At 46.8% G+C, this 24,067-nt stretch overlaps 1 protein-coding gene across 2 annotated transcripts in view; it reads right to left on the bottom strand.

Annotated features, from left to right (window-relative positions):
- Window positions 1-8,389: 8,389 nt before the first annotated feature.
- The window catches only part of LOC142784672 (uncharacterized), a 28,759-nt gene continuing 13,081 nt past the window's right edge, over window positions 8,390-24,067 (bottom strand). Inside the window, exons 2-7 of one of the 2 annotated variants that reach the window (XM_075883131.1) lie at window positions 21,412-21,489; window positions 17,367-17,831; window positions 16,294-16,551; window positions 15,199-15,503; window positions 9,983-10,210; window positions 8,390-8,653 (exon numbers count right to left, since the gene is read on the bottom strand). In XM_075883131.1, coding sequence (XP_075739246.1) covers window positions 8,533-8,653; window positions 9,983-10,210; window positions 15,199-15,503; window positions 16,294-16,551; window positions 17,367-17,831; window positions 21,412-21,489 — 1,455 coding nt within the window. In that variant the 3' untranslated portion in view covers window positions 8,390-8,532. The remainder of the gene's footprint in view (window positions 8,654-9,982; window positions 10,211-15,198; window positions 15,504-16,293; window positions 16,552-17,366; window positions 17,832-21,411; window positions 21,490-24,067) is intronic. The other variant, XM_075883132.1, reaches the window with a different exon arrangement.

Genomic DNA, 24,067 nt, shown 5'->3' with positions numbered 1-24,067 from the left:
CCATCTGTCAATCATGGAATGCTCATATTGATTCAGTGGTGGTGAAGGCCGCCAAATCGTTATATGTACTATACAGCCTGAGATGGGTGCCGGCATGGGGGAAGTGACCCTAAATGAAAAGAAGATAAAAGTGAGCCTCGTAACTGTCTCTCAGGGGGAGGACACCTCAAAGTAGCTCACGAGGAATGGGGGTAAAGGAGGGATTAAAAGGATAGGCTTAAAAGGTAAAGAGATAGAGAGAGAGAGGAAGGAAAGAACGAGGCGCAGTGACAGCGAACGACGGAAGTAAGGAGAAGATAGGGACGGTCGCAGGAGTCCGAGGAAGGTGCCGGCATGTTTAAAATTATAGGGTGAATGTATTTAGTATACATTCACCCTATGCCTGAATACGCTTGTGCCGTACGAGATTCTTTGGTATATATCTGTAGGTGAAAAATATTAAGAAATACAGAAGAGGGCTGCAAGGTTTGCCCTAAGCCATTCTTCAAAAAATGACAGCTGCACCAATATTAAAACTGAACTAGTATGGAAATTTATCATTGCATCGAATGAAACTGCGGTTAAAGCTTCTATGCCAAGGGTTTAACGGTAAAACTCGCGTTCTAAAATGAATGAACCTAAACAGTCCTCTTCGCGCAATGGTAATTGTTTTGAGATTTTAGTATGCATCAGATCTAATATTTATATTATTTCGGTTTTTGTTGCATTCATGGCTGAATGAAATGGCTTGTGAAGAGAAGAAGCGTGCTGTATCTATGAATGTGTGTTTTTTTTTTGCATTGTAACCCACCCGCTGCAGCACCTTCGGGTAAAAAATGTGATGTGCACACGGCTTTTGTTTTGTTTGTAATTTACTTCTTTAAACACCCCTCTTTAGCTGACATAAGAAGTTGTAGTTAGACACTAGAAGTTCTTGCGTGACCAATGAAAAGGGTTCTACCACGGCGATTTTTCACATTGGTTTCCTACGAGCCACAAAACCATGATGCGAAAAGGCAAGCTTGGATCCCGTCCGATCGCCCCACGTAGCCATCTCGAGTCTAATTCCTTCCCTGCTCTCTTCGGTGTCGGAGCTGGAGGATCGCATGATGCATACGCACCAAGAAGATCGTGCGTTAGCAAGGTCACGCTCGCATGACGTACGTGCCCTAGCCTACGTGCGCGCATACGCCATCGATGTTGTGTCGTTTCAGCGTTCTCTGTTGTGCATTGCCCGCTTCTGTGGAATGGATCAGTCAGTGCGCGTACTTTAGGAGAGGCTGGCATGGATCATGTATCGTGACCGCGACACACGACGTCGCTCCGCTGAAACTGCGATCGGAGACGAGGCACCAAACACAGGCTAAGCGTTGTCAGAGTTGGCAAAGACACGATGCAGGAATGACGAGAAGACGAACGCGAGCAAAATAGGGGCGTAGTAGTCATAGCATATAGTAGCTGTAGTAGTAGTGGTAGTATATGTGGTTTTACGTGAAAAAACGCCATGATTACGAGGAATGCCGTAGTGGAGATCTCCGGGAATTGCGGCGATCTGGTGCCCTTTAACGTGCACTAACATCGCGCAGTACGCTGGCACCTACCTTTTAGCCTCCATCTAGATGCGACCACCACCACCTGAATCGAACCCGTGGCATTCGCGTCAGCAGCGAAGCACCCTAGCACCGAGGCGGAAGCGAGAAGAGGGCCGATTAGTGTATAGCATCTGGCGGCCATTGAAAACAAAAATAAAAGCAACAAGAAGCTTGCGTTCTGCTTGCGTGTTTTATTTTTCTCAGCTTTCATTCGTTGACTCATTTTGAAAGGGCAGCGCAGACACAGGAAAAAAAAAAAGACTCGGAGACAAAGAGCGCTGTCATTTTTTTTCCTTTGTCTTTGTGCTTCCCTTTGAAAATGATATGAAGCAGCTAGCCCAAACCAAAGTACTCCTTAGTCATGCCACACAACAGAACACACAAAGTACACATGCCAACTAGAATAATGTCACATGCAACTCTCTCGTAACCCTTCGTATCCCAGCGTCCACATATGTGGAAAAAACATACGAGCAAAGTGAGACTGTTCTAGCGAACGCTTCACCATAAAACTGAGTTCAAAAATTGGCGCTACTGTGATGTTTTATAAAAACGCCACCAGAAGGCAACAGCTTTCCAAGTCGCACCGGCAAACGAGCACATAAAGATGGCGTGCTACCCTTTTTTTTTTATTTCTCTATGGTGCTACACAATTCGTGCTTCGAGGTAAGCATGGAGGGGTTCTTCCGTGGAGGTAAATGTACAGTGGCTTCTAGCCACTGTAGTAGGTGCCTGCCTTTTCTTTATAAGTTTGGGATATAGGCCGTAAATTTTTTTTTATTATTTGGTGTTATTCTTAAGAAGAAAGAGTGTATCTTGTTTTTATGCAAGTTTTGTTGCAATCCGAGTGCTTCACGTTCAGTAACACAAGTCGTTGTGGCGGCGTCCACGTGTGTGGACAGCAGGCCTACAGAGTTCAGTGAAGTGTCAGGGGAACGTTGCATGGTAATAAGGGACGCGTTGCTGCTGTGCGGCTATGCACAAACGTTTGTTTCTCTGTAACGTGGTGAAATGAGTATTTTGAAACTTGCGTTTAGTCTTTCTTTTGTTCGTTTCAGACGTGAACTAAGCGACGATGACATACAGGCCATACGTTTTGAATGGCCCAGTGGAAGCGAATGTTTCGATATGGACAGCTCCGATGACGAGCGCGTTGAGGCAGAGCCATCGAGCAAAGGTCCCATCGACAAGTATGTAGATGACTCATCAGATGAAGATCGTCCACAGTAAAAAACAAGACGAAAAATATTTGGCATTGGGTGAAAAAAGATGTCCCTGTAAATGAAGGCTTTCCTGCGAGCGAACTTGTCCCGCTGGTGACTCCTGAAGAGGCGAAAACGCCACTTCACATGTTTTCAAAGCTCGTCAATGAGGAGTTGTTTGAACATTTGACATTCAAAACTAATCGCCTTCGTGTTCAGAACAACAGGACAGAAGTGAAACACGTAAGAATAGATGAGATCAGAAAATTTCTATGGGTGGTTCTCTACATGTCACTTGTGTGTCTACCATTCAGGCGCATGTATTGATCTCGACTACTGCGTCAGCAACACGTTGCAGATTGCATACCCCGAAACCAATTTGATGAAATTATTACCTCTTTCATGCCGCAAACAATGATAATATGAAAAAAAAAGAAGATGGGTATGATTGTCTCTAAAGAGTGGGCCCAGTTTTGCAACGCCTAAACAAAAAAATTTCGGGTGCCGCTGAGATGGAACCATGTCTGGCAGTTGATGAAATGATAATCCCTTTCAAAGGTAGGCACAGCCTAAAAGTCTACATGATGAAAAAACAAAAACAAAAAATGTGGCTATAAAGTGTGTACACTCGCTGGTAGGTCGGGCTACGTGTATAAGCTTGAGCTATACGGTGACAATCTTGTTTCGGAGCTGACAGGAATTGAGAATGTAATTGACGACACTGTAGCACTCTATACCCTATATACTCTATACTCTATATAAGTGGGAAGATAGTGGTCCGTTTGACAGAAGGCTGCTCAGGAAAAGAAGTGTTTTGTGACGACTTTTTTGCATCTGCAGAACTCCTCGCTGAAATGAAGCGGCGTGGGTTCGGCTGCACTTTAACTCTCAGAAGCGGGAGGACTGGCAACTGTCCATTGCAAAATAAAAAGGAGCTGAACGCTGGAAGTCGCGTCTCATCTGATTTTCGCCGGAAAAAAGAAAACGACCAGCTGATTTGTCAGTGGTACGACAATCGAACTGTTACAGTTGGGTCAAACAAACATAGTGTGAAACCTATTGAGTCCTGCCGGAGATATGACCGAAAGCAGAACTCATTCGTTGAAGTGCAAAAGCTAGCATTGTGAAAGTGTACAACCAAAGTACGGGTGGCGTAGATAGGGCAGACCATCTGCTTGCATTCTACAGGAACGACCTGAAGACGAAGAAGTGCTACGAAAGAGTAATATTTCACTTACTTGATCTAGCCGTCGCCAGCAGCTGGCTGCTATATCATGCCACAAAAGGATCAACAATGCAGCTGGCTCACTACAAGCTTCAAATTGCATTAAGTTTGATGAAAGCCGAGCAAGCCATAGGAAATATTGAAGAGCAGAGGGTATTTCGCTGCACTAGACTCTCCAACAGGGCCTCGGATATTCCTGGCGCAGTACGGTATGACTCTATCAATCACTTTCCCATAAAGATTGCTTAGTCGAATGCTCAACGCTGCAAAATTCCAGAATCTAAACAGAATACCCGCATACAGGGCAAAAAATGCAAAGTCTACCTGTGCATTGAGGAAGATGGTCCCACAAACTGCTTTGAACGGTTTCACCTATTGTAACTAGTGTTCTCACTGTCTACATATGTGGACACTCATTTTCTTGCATAATTAAACTTATGATTTCTAAATTTTCTGCGTAATTGCTTTTTCTATGTGCTTTTATTGCATATATGACAAAAAATGTTTTCACATTTGTATAGCACAGGGGAAACAAAGGGTTAATGAGGTACTGTTTTAGATGCAGGATACAATCATCAGACGGGACATTTGTAATCTGTTTTTCTGGATATAGCTAGCGTTTAATCAAGTTCCGATGAAGAGTGTACGGTGAGTGACGACATAGCCCAATGTCAATGTAAAGGAACGATGTAAAAGCAGGACCATTGCTTGATGTACGTCACTCCATCTATCTTGGGACACACGCCCGTGAGAAGGGCAAGCGACATTCAGGAGAAATTTAGAGTTTTTCCGGGACATGTAGCGTTACAACTCTTTACAGGCACAATCCTGAGTGCCAAGTGCCTCCATTACGCTTGACAGCTCGAAATTCCCAAGCCTATAGTGAGGGGCCCTCTAAGGTGTTGTTGCGACTCCGGGTCCCATGGGTCTCAGTTTGGTAGCGGGCTCCCGTCCTAGGACCCATCGTTGAACAAGTCAATGAGGTGCTCGTAAGAACGACACCAATGTATTTAGATGGTTAGTAAATGAAAATTCGAAAAGGGGTGATCAAGTGATCGAGTAGAAGTGAAGCACTATACAGAAAAACTGTTGAACTGCAGAACGTAAAAAAAAGCCTTCCGCTTTTATAGCGCCGCGTTGCCAACTCTGGGCGCATTGTCCGCGGCTTCAGCCAATACAGCATTCGATGGTCTAGGTGCTCCACCCACGAAGGCGGGGAAAGACACCACACAATGCACGTGGAGAGAGCACAGTCTACACGATGCCCAAATATGGTCACAAACGAACTGCACCGACGTTTCGCACACGTCTCCAAGATTTCCCACACGTCCGATGATCTTAGATGACCTTGGTTTCCAAGAACTCTTCTGCCAGTTGGGTGAGATTTGAAAAACAGGCTCCTGGTACACATGGCAAACTTGCCTGACTGCGTTCGGGTAGGACAATGTAGTGGTCCTCCAGCTTATTGTCAAACATGCCATTCCATTCAGTCGATCCTATGGAGAAAGGGGAAAGGAGGAGTGGTCGACTAATCCCTCGACATCGAGGTGGGCTCCCGCAAGGGCTGCAGCAGATAGTGACTTTTCCTTTCCTTCAACCTCACATACCCATCCTCTTTGCTTGCTAGAAGGTGCGGCTTAGAGGCTAATTTCCGGGGCTCCGCTTCTCCTTGAAAGGTGCAGCCACGACTAGTTTGGTTTTGGCTTTCAGCCAAAACTGCAAATATCACGCTGGTTCCGATCTTTCCAGATCCTCGGTGACTTCGAAAATGGCCCCGCCGCTTCCTTGTTTGCCTCCGAAGCCTTGCATAGAGTCCAGCTCACAATGGCCTGCCTTTCTTGGCTCGTGCGTTTTCTTTGCGCGAACCGGTCCTGCACCCCTCGTTCACTTTTTGCTGACCGGAAATTAACCTGCCTTGACGGCACATCCTTGCTTGGAATGCGTCGAAATATTTTCGTCTAGTTCACAAAAAACTGAGGGACTTCAATAATGATGACGGGAATAACAGTGTTCACCGACAGAGGAGAAATTGATCCTACGTGATTAGGCCTGACATTTATCCCTTCTGGGGTATCAGTGGTTTGGTTATCTGCTCCTGCGCTACCCTTTCCAGCCACGCCGAAAGAAAACAGACCCAGAAGAGTGTTCATTGGACAGTGGCCACTTGACTGTAGACAATAGAACGAAAAACTGTAATCTCCGAATCGCGTGGCAAAATGCATGCCGATGTTCAACCGTTGGTGCCTTTGTGCTATTTTAAACAATATTATTTTTTTGCTTCTTGTCGTAGATACAAGTGACCAACGTCATCGTTTTGAATTATTTCAATTTTGTAAAAATCATTGTGCCAATATTCATGATTTTGAAGGCTTAAAATGGTGCTTTACCTGTCGGTCTTTGGCGCCTAAAAACACTTTCTCAGTGCCTAAAAATCCGGTCTCTATGACCAGATGTTTATATAAGTGAGCCCCAGTTTTCCTTACAGATAAAGAATTTGGGTTTCTCTAGACAGCGTGGGCATGTGGCGTCGATATGTGGGGTTCTATGGAAACCTACTGTTTTTACAACCTTGACACGCTTTGTGGCTTTGTAGTGTTAGGTGTGTAACTGCGAAACTGCTCGGAGAGCATATTTATGCATGCGCTGCTGCTTCATGTGTGTGTGGGGGTGGGTAAGGGGGTGGGGTTTTCTTAAATAAACGTTTAGTTGGAAGTCCGGCGTTTGTTCTGTCATGACTACTCTTCACTGTTGAAGTTTTTTGCTAGTTTCCGCTTCCGCATATTCTAAATCAAATCTGCCAGTAAGCTGTGTTAGTGACAGGGGCATAGGCAAAAAGTTTTTGGGGGGTGGAGTGGGGGATGAACCCTCTTAAAAAGGTCATTTTTCGCTCTGTATGCGATGGCGAAAAAATTCAGAGGGGGGAGGGGGCATGGACCCGGTGGTTCACCCCCTGGATACGCCAATGGTTAGTGATATCCTGTTTCAAGCTCTTATGACAAATAGGTATCTAGATATAGTTAGTCAAATTCAGTCCCAGCTACTCGATCTGATTACTAGATTTGATAGTCTGGCGTGGAGCTTCACATGGAGTGCATTACAAAGCCCACATCTTAGGGTACCCCCACACTTTAGGGTTTTGCCCACATTCATGCTCTGTGCGTTGCTTTATACGAACTTTATGGTGATCGTCATATCGTCCAATTGTTGCTGAATCTGCCAACATATAATTAAGGTATTGTTTCTGCTTGATAGAGCATTTTGTCGATTGTACTTTTTCCTATCTTTCTTATATCTCATGCGTGTCAATTTTTTTATGCGAAGGCTTTGCAGAGTATGGGATCTTTGCAGCAAAGCACGCACTAGCCAATATTACGATGAAATGTGAGCAGAAACGCTGCCAGTTACGCCACCACCTGGTCTTGGTATACAATCTACGATTGCGTTATAGATCTGGCATGTTGGTGTGGGCCCTAAAGCACACGAAGCGGTGACTGCAGGTGAGGATTTGGATGTGCACAGTCAAGGTTCTCCATTTCGTAGAAATGTATGGGCTCTGCAATGTCGCAGTATCATTAAATGTTGACTAATGATGATGAAGGGTAAATGGCGACGATTGCATAGATGCATTCCGTAAAGGATACGAGTAATGATTTTATTGACTATAATCGCGTCCCATCAAGTATCCTAGAGCAGGAAGAACTTCATAAGTCAGTCACGTGCCATACGCAGGGACTGCACGCATACAGCATCCATGCCTTGTCACATCATGATAGTAATAGTATCGAAGGTCATCGCCCAGATCGGTCGTCGTGGCAAAATGTAATAAGTTTAACACATGGCACGCACGTGGACTCTACACACTTGCAACGGACGTGGGGTTTAGCAATGGTAATCTTCATTGTAGGTTTTAGGAAAAAAATATAGGAAAAAAAAACTTTATTAGAACATCAGTCAATGCACGTCAGAAAAAGTCTACCTCTTATGTCGCACGTGGATGTCGGCAAAAATTCTTGGAGCTGCGGCAGCATTGAGGGCTTGACTGAGAATGCCCTGCTGGACGTTGGGGTTTCAACTTGGAGCAGGGACCTCCAGGCTTGATGAGGATATGTCCAACTGTGTACAAAAGTGTCCGTGTTCTAGGTTGTAGGAAAACAACACACTCGCCAAATGTGTTGGACAGACGGTAGAGAGTGCTTCTGATAAAAAAAGTCACAGATGGTTTCAGAAACATTTAATTAAAAACATTTCCCTAAAATTTTCCTTCGTCTAGCATACCTTTAGTGAACGGTTTCGCCACGGTGTTTGTTCCTCGCTAAATGATACGTTGTCAAACCCTTCGCTATCACTCGATGGTTTAGCGTTTCATGTGTATACACAAGATGGTGGTCCAGTACCGTAGAAGCATTGTTTTCTTTTATTGACAAAACGTTTGAGATAGATAAGACGAGCAGTGTAGGTGTATAGCTGCCTGGTTCGCGAGAAATCCTGTCATTTCCGAGTCTTCAGCCTGGGCCAGCTGGTGTCCTAGGGGCGTTTAGCCGTAGCTGGGCCTCTTGAAGTCGTAGGTGTCGTCGTCGTCGTCTTGCAGGTCGTTTTTGGCGTATCCTCCCTGGGACCGGGATGGGTAGGCTGGCTCGGGCGCAGATTCAGCGGGCCTGCGCATGTGGTGTGATTGTGGTTTACGGTATACTTAATGGTAGCATTAACGTAGCACGAAGTAGGCGCGTTCAGTTATGTTGGGCAGCATGCTAGAAGAGCTTTTGTGTATGCAAAATTTGGTCGGTTTTAACCGATCGAGGGCTTACAGCGTCAAAGCTCTCTTCCCCCTAAACCGATGTATCTTACAATGTTAGATCAGAGCTCAATTACAGTTGACACCGTATCACGTTACTAAAGTGATGTAATTGTTAACCTGGTAGTTTGCTGAGTAAATTCATGGTATTACGGCTGCCGATAGGTTCACCAGATGTCTCACAATTATCGTTTTTATGCCCCTATTGTTTCTGTATAGCTTTCAAAGTATTTAGGGCTGCAGATGGGACGTTATTCGTAGCAGGCAAAGAATGTACAATTTCTGCCCATCTTACTGATGTGACTGATTCAATTGAACTACCTGTAATTTTGCCTTCACGGCAGCTCATTCAGCATTACTAAACGAGCGTCTGTCGGTGCTGCATGAGAATCCTGTCGGTCGAGACAAAAATGCATACACTTGGTAGCATGCCACCAAATTTCAGATGAGACGAATGCAACTAGATAACAGATAGACTGTGGCGACTAGAAAATGGTCCATGCTGATATGTCTATACAGGGTTGTACACTGGCACACTGTTTCCTTCCGTCGTTGGCTCAGAATGCAGCTAAGACACTTTTGTGTGTTATGAAAATATTAGGCTTGTACGAGTGCCTTTGGCTAATTGGTTCTATCCTTCATACACATGGGGACACATTTGCAACCTCTTCTTTCATATTGGTGCCTTCATGTTGTTAAGGCCCCAGCGTATAGATAGCCAACCAGAGGCTTTTATGTTTAACATACCCTTGGCTTTTCGCTTTGCTCGTTCCTTCCTCCTCCCTCTCCTTCTGGCCTCGATTCGCGAGGCACAAGAGTGAGTGATGCTGAAGAAGTTCAGTGTCATGCATTCGTTCAGCGTCACTCGATCTAAATTAGCAATTTTTGCTAAGCTAAGAAAGGGAGGGAGATAGGGTGAGTTATCGAGCCTTCTGTCATTTTGCCCACGAATGAATTTAGATTTCTCAACGAGTACATAAGATAGAAAATCTTCTATCACCTTCATCTCTCGTAGGTTTCATTGAACGCATCTGCGCATGCACCGCATGTATACATAACGTTTCATTATGACGTTTTGCAATAAACAGTTCCAGTAGCGCTTGTCCCTTGTGTGTCTTTCTTGTGTGCTGCATTTCTTTTCCTTTTGCGCTGCGTGATTCTCGTTAGTGCTAAGCGTTGGTCTTGGCCGAACCTGTAGTAGTGCGATCCCGAGGGCGGTGTCGATGGCCGCGTATGCCGGTAGTAGGATCCGGGCCGGCTGACCACTTCGTCCTGCCACGGGTAGGGGCCTCCGGGACCCCGGGAAATGCTCATCTTGTACGAGACGCCGATAGGGATGTCACCCTTGGGACGCCACGGCTCGGACGGCTCGTTGTAAGCACGGTACGTCTTGTACGACGGCTGGGTCCATGGTTCGTACCTGCGGGTAAGAAAACATGTTTAGTGAAATATTTTTGCCAGGATTACGATGAGAAGGCACATCCGTCGGTAAGCAGTGACATGAAAGATATATTTCCGCCTCCTAACATGTAAGTCTTTAACCTTTTACTTGCCAATGTTCCAAAATTGGAACATACGAAACCTAATTTTTTATTTTCTCTCCAATATATCGCATATTAAAATTTTATGTTTACGCATACTCATTGATGCTTGTGAAAAACGTAGCAGTTTTAATTTCTATTATGAACCTATGAAGAATCATTAGATAAATTTTTAAAAACAGGCATATTTTGTGCTCCTTGACCACCAGATGTTTGTTGCATTATTCCGCAGGAAAAAGTAATGTTGCAGTGAGCAAAGCAGAACTAAAATATCGGCAAATAGTTCGGAATTACGCGGCAATACAATAAAAAAATAACAAAGACAATCTAGTTTTCAGCTTGAGAGTTTTGTGCGGATGTTCCTTTTTTGGAACATTGGCGTTTCACAGTGTCGAACGCAGTGTAGACGCGCACGAGCGTTTTGCCTCGTTCTTTTTCTTTTTTTGCCTTGTCGATGGCGCCCGCTGTACGGCGCTTGGCAGAAACGTGAACATAAGCTTTCCTGGGCGTCATTTTGAGTTTGCCAGACACGTGGAAAGAGCCGCATTGAACTACAGTGCCTAGCTGCATCAATCCCTGTGAATGTAAGTAGAAAGCTACCTTGCGGCTGGTTTTATTTTTGTAGTACTGTGCTTTACACCGCAATAACTTTCGTTGTGGGTCATGGCACAACGCTTCCTCACTTTAGAGACAGCAATTGACCTTTTGTTCAGCCTTCCTGATGACGAACTCGATGGTGCGTCTGTATGCCAATTGCCGCCTGTTGGAGATGGCAATATAACTGACGAGGAGCACGTGAACGAAAACGACTTTTCTGAAGTTGTTCCCGATGATGTTTGTGGGCACGTTGAAGTTATGCAGTGCAGCGATGAAGACGTTGATTCGCCTTCTGCATGTTCGAGTCCTGAGCAACGACGAAAGAAACCAGCGGGGCGGCAATTCGCTGCTGGAAAAAGGACGCAAAGCTTCAATGAACGCTCGGAAAACAAATGCTCCGAAGCGTTCCCATACACCAGTATGGGGTGAACATGCCACGTTTGACAAAACACTTCCAGCGAGAGTCCTCCGTTGTTGCTAGAGGCATTTCCTGATCTTGCAAACATGAGCCCATTTATGCTGTTCAGCAAGTTTATTTCTCCAGGGTATCTTGGTTCACTGGCTGAACTAACTGCAAGATACGCACTCCAAAAGGGGGAGGAGGTGGACGTCACAGAAGCGGACATAGGTCAGTTTTTCGGCCTCTTACTTTTCAGCGGGTACCACTCCGTTCCGTGTGAGGACTCGTATTGGAGCACTGCAGAAGATCTTTGTGTGCCTATAGTTGCGACAGTGATGGCCCGCAATAGGTTCTGGCATCTGAAAAGGTTCTTTCATGTTGTTGACAACACTCAGTTGAAAGCAGGCGAAAAAATGGGCATACTTCAGCCGTTCTACGACGAAATCTCCAAATGTTTCCGCCAGTTTGGAGTGTTCAATGAAAGCCTCAGCATCGACGAGTCAATGGTGCCCTATTATGACCACCACTCGTGCAAAATGTTTATTTGCGGTAAACCAATTTGATTTGGGTACAAAATATGGATGATGTGCTCTTCGAATGGGTACCCCTATGCGATGAAAATATATTTTGGGAGGAACGAGAAGGACGACAACACACCTCTCGGGATCAGGGTTGTTTGCAATATGGTGTCGGTCCTGGAAGCGCCTGATTATCACGAAGTCTACTTTGACAACTTTTTCACTTCGCACGGCCTCTTGACGAAACTGGCTGACCAGGGGATTTGAGCGACAGGGACTGTGCGAGATACAACAACCAAGGGTTGTGCACTGAAGAGCTTGAAAAACATCGAAGAGGAAGAAAGAGGATCTTCCCACTAGAAGTGTGACGGGGCAGTCTGCGCATGCAGGTGGAATGACAATGCAGTCGTCACAGTTTCTTCTAACCACCTCAGCCACGAGCCTGTTGGAAGTGCGAAACACTCCTCACGATGCTCAAACAAAACGATGGACATTCGTCAACCATAATTGATCAGAAAATACAATGAGGGCAGGGGCGGAGTAGATGTGATGGACCGCCTCCTCGGAAGCTATCGACCGAGACTGAGGAGCAAGAAATGTTGGGGGAACCTTTCCAGAAATGGTTTGAACATGGCTGTCGTCGCAGGATGGCTCCTCCACTGCGAGCTTCACAAGAGTAGTGATGCCGCCGTGACGCACATCGCCTTTCGGCGGGACGTCACCATGTCCTTGCTGCAGCTCAAGCAGAAACTCACTGTAAGACCTGGACGCCGGGTTCATCTGAGACATGAGGACAGAAAAACTGATGGCCACTACATCATCTCAACAACTCAGGGAAGGTGCGCGGAATGCAAGAAGAATATAACGAATCAGTGCCAGCAGTGCAAAAAGCGGCTGCACAAGAAAGGCTTTGCCGCTTACCACGGTTTGTGATTTGCTCACTGTAGTACAGCCACTAGTATGAAAAAAGAAATTTTCATAAAGTGTTGTTATAAATATTTATGCTTTTCAGAGACATCGTATGACGCTAAATATTCTTCAGTTATCCTGAATAAGGAAACCCGGCTGAAAAGTCAATAAAAGTTGTTACAGAGAAAATGTGTGTTTTGCATATGGGAAATGCCAATGTTCCAAAAATGGAACATGCGAAAAACCATGCTTAGTCATTGTGAATGTGGCTGTATTTTTCATCATAGATAATTTAGAAGGCCAATGCAAATTATCAACATAAATTTTAGTTTTTTTCCTATTGCTTCATAGTGCGGCATTTAAAAGGTTAAGCACGACAGAAAATTGCCTGTTTCCCTCAAGAAACATCGCCGCGCTGTAGCCTAGCAATCAATAACGCCACAGCTGCACACCACCTCGCCCAAGAAGGTCTAAAAAACAATTGTGGGAGTGGAACTTATGTTTGAAAGGTAAAACCAGGCAGTCTCTATCCTACTGCACGCACGGTAAACCATTGGCGCACAGTGAAGGAACAATAGCGTTTACTTTTAACGCTGTACATGTTTAATCGTGGCAATTTGCTAGTATATCTATAAGTACTGCTCAGCGGGTATCCTATATAATGTCACTGGTTTCTGAAAAGAAAAAAAAAACCAATAGAGCCTGGCCATTAGGAATCAAGCTGCCAGTCTTCATTTTATTACCGTTGTCTGGAACGGCGGTGTCTTATGCCGCGTTCAGACTTGCCATCGAAGGGACCGAAAGCGGCTGAACTCACCGGACTTCACTCGCTTCGCTGTCCGAGCGGCTGGAAAACCACGCCGCGAGAACGGAACGAAAAATATCTTTTAACGACCGATTTTCCCACCACGCGAAAGCGGATCCGCTTCCCGCTTCACGGGTTTGGCTGCACTAGCTCAAAACACGTGATCTACCCAGCCGGCCGCGGATTCAGCTTCTGCAAAGGCGTCGGCGATGGCACGCATCGGCTCAAATCGCGAGCTAGCCGTGGAGCTCGACGAAGATTGACGGCCTCAAAGAGGACGTGTTACTCGAGGCTTGGATTACGATTGCCGAGAACACTGGAAGTAGAAGGTGCAGCAGCACCAGCGAGTCGGCATATACAAACGTTTCTCGCTTTTGTGTACTCATCCGGCTGAATACGCCGCCGCTGCCAGTGCGTTCGCGCGTGTCGTTTGTCTCCCGAAACAATGTTTGAAAAGGTGCTAGCTGTTTCTTTTCAGTAGTTTGCAAGAATAACTAGAATTCGGTACAAAATTCATTGCTCAAAAATCGGGCAAAATGAAATTAATTCTCAAGGTAGCGACGGCGGAGGTGGTGGTAGCATGGCAGAACGAATGTGAACATTTTCGAAGCGCGCGGACGTGATTTTCTGGCCGCTCTGGCATTTTAGTTTTCGCTTCACTTCTCAAGTTTGAATGTGCCTTTACTCAGTATCAAGCCATCATTCACGCTCGCAAAAAAAAGCAATTTATTTCGGATTGGTTATCACGCGAGAAGGCCTATATCTCGAGGTAAACTCCACGTAAATGTTGCCTTCACCTCTGCGGCTGAGCCCTTTTGAATTCTACTACTTCAGAATTTTTCTTAAATGAGCTCCTTCCCTGAACTCGCCTTGCTAACAAGCCAGCTAATGTGACGTCACGCCAAGCTGTTCATGTGTCGTAGCAACAGCTGCGGAGGAGTCACAGCGAAGCTACCGACATAACCAACTATAATCGTGCCCAGCCTCAAATAAGTGTTGGGGACCGTTAATAATTAACACATTTAAAGGATACTAAAGTTATAACAAGCATTGTTGTAATGTGATGAAAGTTCGTGAACACGGGGTGACGCTAAAACAGATATTTCGAAAAGGTAGCTTGTATTATTCAAGACGAGCTGCATTATTTGGCACGTGCGTGTACCTAGCTTCGTAAACCGAATCATGTACGCACAAAGCAAACACGTAATATGGCTTACATTCAAAAGGAACTTAAAGCGCGACTAATAATGAGCGACATTGGCAAAGCCGGTGAAGTAAGAAGCGTGTGGGGGCTCAACCCACTCCGCAAATATTTTATGTTTTGCATGTATGTATGTTAAGTCTTGCTCCCTAAGAAGGCAGAGTGGTTCATTTTTACCAATCAACAATTACGAACGACCCAGCAGATGCAATCAGAATTTATGATGTCAAGGCAAGCTACGCGGGAACGATTGAGGCACCGTCACCACCTTCTTTTTCTTTGGGCGTATCGTCTGGCTTATGAAGCGTCCCCTTATGGCCGGAGTGGAATTTGTTGGTTTTATGGAACGATAATTTACTAATACTAGTAAAGTCATCTCTAGTGTGCTTTAAATAACAGCAATGCGTGCCTTGTGCTACGAAGGATTAGACGAGTACCTTGGCGCAACGTAGGGTCCCCTCCTGACCGAGTAGCTGACGTCCTGGCGAGTGTTGACGTAGGATGGAGGTTCCGGCCGTGACACGACGCGTGCTGTCACCTTCGGTCCGCAGTATCCCGAGCACGAAGAGCCGCGGTAGGCGGGTTTCGATGGCACGTACACCTCCTGCACCTGTCGGGGTGGCGTCGGCGGAGTGTCGTAGTAGGTTGGCCGCGCCGGGGGCAGCACTTCTTCTCGAGCCGGCTGGTACGACAGGCGTCGGGTCGGCGGGGGACGGCGACGGGGAGGCTCCACAACTACGGGCTGCGTGTGCATAGATGTTAGGTTGATTGATTGATTGATTGATTGATATGTGGGGTTTAACGTCCCAAAACCACCATTTGATTATAAGAGACGCCGTAGTGGAGGGCTCCGGAAATTGAGACCACTTGGGGTTCTTTAACATGCACCCAAATCTGAGCACACGGGCCTACAACATTTCCGCCTCCATCGGAAATGCAACCGCCGCAGCCGGGATGCGAACCAGATGTTTGGTTAAGACAAGAAATAAATGTATAGAGGGTAGCGCTGTGGGTAAAAAGGCCTCGCTGATATCACACATTGACCAATGTTGTCACGAACTACACGTCGTCATGGCTCTGTTGAGCCAATCTCCACTGAAATTACAAGGACGCCCGAATTGGACGAAGACAGGCGAAGACAAAGTGACCAGTGAAAGACGTTTTTACATCTCCTAGTACGTCTATACGCTGTGGGCATAGTGGATTAAGAGTTTAACTGTATTGTTCATGCAGGGCCTCCATGGTACAGAGCCCACCAGAAACGCCTATTGTTTCACCATCCGTATAGTTTGCGCGCACACATTGAGTGAGGTGCTTACTGAGCCTGCATTATGCAGGATTCATTGCCTTGTAATGATTAACCTGCAACGAACATTCGTTCGATGAACCTACTCAGACTGCACTGGTGAACATAATATATGTGCTCATCTACGTGCGGCATACAACGTTGCTTGGAAGGCAGTACGGCCCGTTGTTCCTCACTCAACTGAACTGCTCTCGATGTGACATACTGTAATACTGAAACTACATACCTCAGATGGAACGTAGTAGGTTTTTGGTGGGGATGGAGGTGGAACGTAGTACGTCTTGGCTGGCTGTGGTGGGGGGACGTAGTAGGTCTTGGCTGGCTGTGGGGGAGGAACATAATAGGTCTTTGCTGGTTCGGCCGGAGGTTCATAATTGTGGATGGGCTTCTTGACGACAACCTTGCGTACGTAGGTTCGCGCGGGTGGTTGTTGCACGTACGTTGGGGGCGTTACCACGACCTGCTGCACAGGAGGAGGATACACCTGCGACAGTAGTGGACGGAGAGCAGGAAGGGGGGTTACGTTAAGGTGTACATTCTTGCTGGATGGCCACACAAGTAGGGGAAAGACAACCAGGTAGTATGACTCTTTTGTTTGGTAAAATCTGCTCAAAGCCTCTATAATGCTACATTGCCGTACTGCAGACTCAGGAGAAAGAGACATTAAGGGCAGCAAGGACGTCGCAACTCGTATGCCGACTCCGAACATGCCCTGTGTCATTGTCACGCACTGCACATACACATACAACAAGCCTGGTGTCCACACCATTTCCCAGAACTTCTAGCGAAAACAAAGCGGCTCCTACTCATCCCTGCATTTCCACTGCTTTTGCTGGGCGCTCGAAGAAGAGGGAGGAACAGGAAAATAAAGGCAAAAAAAGAAAGGTCAACCAGGCGCGCGTCCGGTTTGCTATCCTATGCTCGGGGAAAGGGGATAATAGATTAAAAGACAGGGATATAAAAAGAGGCCATTTCGACACGGGGTTTTTGAGGACTACTAATAGATAAAGAGGGCATTCGAAAATGTCTCTCTATCTAGCAGTGGTCATCATAAACACCGTACTTGCATATTCAATACGAGCTACAACACTATCTCACACCTCCGACAGCCCCTCTTTCAAAGGCTTGTTCTAAGTCGTCTCCCCTCCTCAATTATGTGATTTATGTATATCAAGAAATTATATGCATCATGTGAGCAGAATACCGTCTTTTCTCTGTAACGCCGTAAACCAGGAATATTTCAATTTAAACGAATTCCGTAATAGTTCTAATGAGTAAGGGGCATGTTCTGTCGCTCACCTTGACAGATGGAGGCGGCACGATGACCTCCTCGTGATGCACGACCGGGGGTGGCACATAAGCCGGTTTGCGCACTGGTGGTGGTATGACGACGGGCGGTGACGTCACCACGATCTGGGCCTGGGCCGGAGGACCCGCCGGTGGCGGCGGGTTGCCGCAGACACCCTTGATCGGTCCGCGAGGTACTCCCGCCGTGCCGGGTGCCGTGGAGCGGACGCTGACGTCGGCAGGGTCCTGGTTGTCGGTGCCCTGCTCGTTGGTGTCGACCCAGGCCCGGAACCCGTGCTCGTCGGCCACGTAGCACACGACCCGCTGTGACCCTTCGTCCGTGGCCAGCGTGTAGTGGCCCGAGACACGGCCGTTGGCGTCTCGTGTCTCGTGGCGCGAGTGGCTGCCGTCGTGCCCGCCGGCGAAGTACGAGAACTGGTAGGGCATGGACGCCTCCTCGGTCAGGAACTGCCCGGGCTGATGCGGCGCACGCACGACGCAGGGGCGAGAGAGAGAGAGGGAAAAGACCACGCGCCTGGTGTCGTATGCTCTTTTGATTTGCATTGCTATGATAATTTGAGGGTAGTGGATGGTTAGGAACTGTAGTGGGAAGGTTTGTGGGCTTGTTACAGGTAGCAGGACAATTTAGTGCGGTTGTTGCAGGGCAGTAGTAGTTATAGTATGACGGCTGTTTATTTGCAGGAGACTGGAAATGGGGAAGAGCTTTAGTCTGTAATTTATGTATAAAGGTTTCGGCAATGGCCTGTGTGGACCTGATGAGTGCAAGACGGCCGTTAAATGTGCCGTGTGGAAACAGATTTCCCCTTTCTGAAGTGCGGGAGTGACAGATTAAGCGGGAGAAGGGAGAGGGTGGAAGTAACTCCCGCGACGTATGACACTCTCTCAAAGATTGATGCAAGTACGCCTCGCCGTGCACAAACGCCGTTATAGGGGCGGGTAGTAAAGATTCGGAAATCTATACTCAGATCAGTAAAAAAAAATTGCATAAGTAACCATTTCGACCAATGGCCTCTTGTGTTGACATTTTTCGGCGGTGACCACACGGAGTGCCACTTCCTCGTATTCAGCATGCCGACGGTGACATTCAGAGAAAAATGGTGGCATTTGTAGACGTATGTGGCAACATCAATATCTGTGCCTTTAGAATAAAATTCAGCAGTTTTCCGGAATCACGAAGCAGTTATTGCGATAGCGGCACCCTGGAGTAAGTTTAAGAGAAGTAGCTTTTGGGGAGGTGTGCATTCGTTTTGTGACTCTGAACTGCGGTATCATGTCGACAGGACTCCAGCGTGGGGCTGCAGCACGTCGTACGTGCAGCTGCCCGTTGTTCCTACTTGCCGACATGTGTGCTAGCGGGCTTTTTTTTTTTCACCGTGACCATGACATTTCGCTTTAGCCTTTGGCTGACGTTTTGACGACACGCGAGATGTGTAGACGTAATGATGAGATCAATGCGCCGATACGCCGGAGACACGTCTGCCCGAACTCATTGGAAGGAAGCGTGCATCGAGGAACCCCATCATCGGTGAGAATTTCGCGCCACTTCACGAGCAATGCGTGAAAATTCTGTGGCACAGACGCAGCTCACCGTCGCTTAAGACCTTGGCTGAGCTTGAAGTTGGGATATACGGAACAACTTAATATGTGTGTTTAGGGAAGTGGTTAACAATTTAGAGTACTTGGTACTTGACTATAATAGAGCATAAAGCCATGTCGTAGACGTCGTCCTTGATGAGGACGTGTTGAGAAAAATTGCGCTATGATCCCTGTTTTCCCGGCGAAGCTGTGTAAAGGCCCTTGCCTTGGACCATTTTCCTTGCAAGTTTTCTGTTTAGAAAAGAAGTTTATTTACAATATGTGCAGAGAAGAAACATTTCATAACATTTCAGTAAGAAGGACACCTACAATTTGGCACATCTATGTACCAAGACAAACATCACTGCGCTGCAATGACGACATGAGTGCCAAGTTTTCTGCCATGACACAAGTTGTATCTATGCTTGCTTGGCTCAAACGCGCGCGTTTAGGCATATCAGAGTACACTCATGCTGAACGCAACTGTGCCTCACGGTAAAGCTGCCCTGCATGATATTCTATCTTGCATCTACATTTTGTGGTAACAGTATGGAGGAGTGCCTGTTGTTTTTTGTAAACCAGGTCATGTAGCCTTTACATCAATTTTGATTTATTGTTTGTTTGTTCCTACTGTTTTCATTGATGTAGCAACTTTCGTATTCACTTTCCACATACAGATAGCCGCTGTTATTCTCCACAGCAATGAAAACAGAAATGTATGAACTGCGTTGTGTAATACCGTCCGTCTCTTCCTCTCTCTTTCTCTTTCCCTTCAGCGCCACATCACGCCGAGTTTTCTAACCACAAACACGTTGCACAGACTTTTACTGCCTACTTGAACTATAGACTCATCAGAACTAAAGTTTTAATTTATTTCCCCTGGAATTAGGTGCACTGAAGGTTCGCATTTTTCGAGCTCTGGCTGCGTGCTGGCCAGCTGAAAGCTGTGAGGACATGTTTCGCATGGAATATTTATACGTAAGCATGATATGGCCTAAGTGTAAGTATCTAACACAGTGCAAGAGAGCTCTCGTATTAAAAGAATCATGTGATGCTGATTGGTTAGTAGCTTAGTCCTTCGCTGTTAGATACGAAAAATGAAACAATCAGTGCACCCAGAAAAAAAAAAAGAATTCATTTATTCGTAGGGATGTCACGTACTGGGGCTAAAATTGTCAGAAAATCTTCTAAGTTAAACTTTCACAACGCCACTTGCTTGCTCAGCGAAGCTGTGCCTAATCACTGATTAAGCTAATTGATGAACTGCAGTGACATATTTCCTACAGTAATATCCACGGTATATAATACAAGGTGCGGGAGTGATCTATAGTCCATGACCACGAGCGTACTTATTTATGGATTATTTTATGGCTTTCCTGTTTCCTGGTGCACGACTTTCGATTAGCAATTTTGTTTCTGAAGGATGCGGGAAGCGTTTCTTTTTTTTTACTGCTGGCATTGGATAGTACTGGTAGAAGTTGTGTGTGCCCGCAGTAAAGTTCAGTCAGCAGTCGACACATTTACATCAAGTTTCTTTCCACCCTTTGTCCGCAGTTGTGCTGTGTACACCTTCACTAGCTCACTTACAGCACACTTTCACTGACTAGCTCACTTACAGTACCCTCTTTCTTGTGCAATTCGTTTTTTTCCCTTTAATTTTCAAGAGAGTTGCGATAGTAAGCAGCGTAAGTACGATTGCATTGCGGCTAGCTGTAATAACACACAATTCTACTCAAAGAAGAGTGCTGCAAAGTAGAAACACACTGGCACGAGAGGGCACAAAAGAAGCGCGTTCATCTACACTTTAATAGCTTATTACCTGGCGGCCATTCTTTGCATGGCTACCGCCCACTCTTTCCTTATTAGAAACGAACAGCGCGTCGTCTGCATCGCAAACCATACCTACCGCTTCCCTCCTCTTCCACTACCGACCCATGCTGCCTTCACGCCGTCTGTGCGGTGCACAGAGGGCAAGCCTAACCCACATTCTCCTGGCCATCTCCTACCGGCGAACCGGTGTCACTCAAAACCTAGGATGACTGGGAGACCTCGCTACTCTCCACAGACCCGGTAAGCAAGAAGATTGCTGCCAGTCAGGGTACCAACGTTATGAGCTTATTGGACATGAACGTTTGGACACGGCGAGGTCGTGCATTGAACAAGGGGGCCAGGGAGGTCTCGAATCACCTTGCGATAAAGTTTTGTAGATTCGACTCGACTAACCAGGGTGGTTTGATAGATGCGCTTTCGGCAGTTTGGTTTCGTCTATTTTTCTGCTTCTGTTTTGCAGCGCTGCTGTTTAGTATGGCAAGCACGGCTTGCTTGCACCCTGCTAATCTCTCAACGGAAGTGTAGTGTACGTTAAAGCAATTGAACGTCAGAAGGTGGTGCCTGAAGGGTTGTCAGCAGGGCGTGCAGGAAGTGCTATTGGGAGAGTGAGTTGAACTAGCAGTGCACTCACCGTGCTTTCATGGTTGTTCAATGCAGTCGCCGGCTCCAGACCGCTTTGCAGCAGCAAGAAAGCGGCCACGAGGATCAGCTGCAAAAGAAACAAGAGAATCATCCATCTTGAATATCTGGCCACCGTGACTTGTAATTGAGCCCGTGTCTCGGAGCTTATCAGTGCAGTACCTTCGCAGCTGACCTAGCACAGAGTAGTCTCTCTGAAGTCGTTCACACTTTATACTCGGCGGCAACTTTTCTTGGCATTGGAGTGAAGGCTACAGAGCCAAATCACGGGCATGAATGTAGTTTTACAACAGCGACCACATTTTCACCGTGAAATATAAAAGTGCCCTCTTTATATACTACGTCGAACTAGTTGAGAAAGGACGCAGCTCCCACCACTAAGATAGTCATATTTACTTTAATTTATTCGTTGTGACTTCGCGTTTTTAAACGTGCGAGATAGTCACCCCTTTCTACGTGCAACTCAAACGCTAAGCGGTGTCTGCATCTACATGAAACGCTCATGATGCGCCCTAGTCACTTTCCATAGCGTTAGGCGATGCGCGTCAAAACTGACTATTTCGCATCGTGCTACAAAAACAAACTCTGCCCCCGTAGCTTTCCCTTCAGTGCCAAGAAACGTTGTCGCCGAGTATAGACCCTTTCACTAAAATATATTCTAGGCACTGTACTTTCACCAGTTTTCACCGATTACAAACACGGGCCCCTGATGACATCTGGTTTCATCCACCGATGTGCCCCAATAGCACATGTTAGCAAGAAGAGCTTCAGAAAATAACCTGTTCAATTTCTACACTTTCCTTTCTTTGTATGGCAAAATATATTAAGATAGATGTTCCTTTGAGCTATATAAAAACTACAAAACATTTCTTAGTACTTTGCACACGTTCATCTGAAATGCTAGAAAAAGACTTTCCTTAACCTAAAAAAAATGGCAGGTTCCAGGTACAGTGGGAATCACTGATATGCGAAGCAGGAACGAAAAAGGTTGATATTTCATTATAAAATTGGCACAACGTTACGAGGTGCAGGTAATGATGCCGTACATGGCTTCCGTGTCATGATTATCATGTTTGGATGCGCTGTTTACCTTCGTAATCTACTCACGTCTTGTGATACCAAATTTAGTATATGTGGAGCTTGCGGAACGACTGCGAGCACGCTTCACAGCGTGGTATGTTGTGAGGTTCTTACAGGACATGTGTGTCAGGATTATCATGTTTGCATCAGTTACATATTTTCATCATTCATTAACGTGACGTAACACAAAATTTGGTATATGTGGAGTTAGCGAAATGGCGGCGAGTGCATCATGAAGGGCCCAATATACTCCGATGTAGCGTCGACGTGCGCACCGTGGGCACAGTGCTGCCACGATAGCAAAACGCGAGCTATCTACAGTCTGACGCCAGGCGCGACCAGCGTCCGTCAACCGTCGGCGCGGCCAGACAGCAACCGGCGCGAAATGCGGCATGCTGCATTTCGCGCCGATGCGTTACCCAGACAACACTGCGTCTCCCTCTTTTCGTGACGGAGGGACGCCGGACGCGCTGAAACGCGCATGCGTCAAAGCAACGCCTCCTCTAGAAAGATGCCCGAGGAATGGCTCACGCTCCCAACGGAGTTGGCCTGCCTTCAGTTTTAAACAAGCCCCGCACGGTGACGCTCGCGACCGACACTATCATCACGGCGGCGGCCGGTATTAGCTAAGCGTTTTAGATGCGGAAGCATCTTATACTCGCGCCTTGTAGTGCGCCGTCCGCGCCGTCCGCACCGCTTCTCGAACATTCGACAGCTGACGCGCGCGCATGCGCCGTCGCGCCGTCGCCCACCATCTGTGCCGCGCGCGCTTCTCCTTCGAGAACATTCGACAGCTGACAGCGCATGCGCCGTCGCGCCGTCGCCATCTGTGCCGCGCGCGCGCTTCTCCTTCGAGAACATTCAACAGCTGACAGTTCATGCGCCGTCGCGCTGTATATATACTCAAGGTCGGCGCTCGCTCGCTCAGTTGCCGCTCGTCGGTTGGTTTGTACGGCGCGTCGACGTCCAAGGTCGCGGTGAAATGAATTCCAACGAATCCACAAACACAATGATCGACGTCCCTTCGACCAGCGCCGTCCTTTCGCATACGTGTGTACGTGTTCACTCATTTAACACCCCCTCCTACAACCACGTTAACCAATTCAGCCATCGACCCAAGTAAGTCGCAATTTAACACCCCATTTCACAACCACGTTAACCAATTTAGCCATCGACCCAAGTAAGTCGCATTTTAACACCCCGTTAACCAATTATATGCTCCGCATCCTCCTCAGTGTTCCCCCGAGGGAAGCTGCGGGCATTTTTTTTCATCTGCGGCCCACAAGAGCGCGTCAGTCGAGGGTTATTCGAGACCTGCAACTGAGCACCACTGTTTCAGAGGCTATGCAAAGTGTTGCGTTGTTGCACCGTCCGCCACAGGTGACGCTAGCGACCAAGAACGTTTTAAAATGAAGAAGGGAAAGGGTGTGGCAGCTGTTTTTCTTTTCATGCAGCAGGCATCTTTCTAGAGGAGGCGTTGGTCAAAGCAACGCAGAATGGCACGCACCTGCGAGTACATGGTAGGACCGGTGCCAGGCGTGGCAACGCCGGTGTGACCCAACGAAATG

Source organism: Rhipicephalus microplus, unplaced genomic scaffold, assembly GCF_043290135.1.
Source record: "Rhipicephalus microplus isolate Deutch F79 unplaced genomic scaffold, USDA_Rmic scaffold_15, whole genome shotgun sequence".
Lineage (NCBI taxonomy): Eukaryota > Metazoa > Arthropoda > Arachnida > Ixodida > Ixodidae > Rhipicephalus > Rhipicephalus microplus.
Note: the sequence above shows the minus strand (reverse complement) of the source record. Positions and strands in the feature narration are given on the sequence as shown.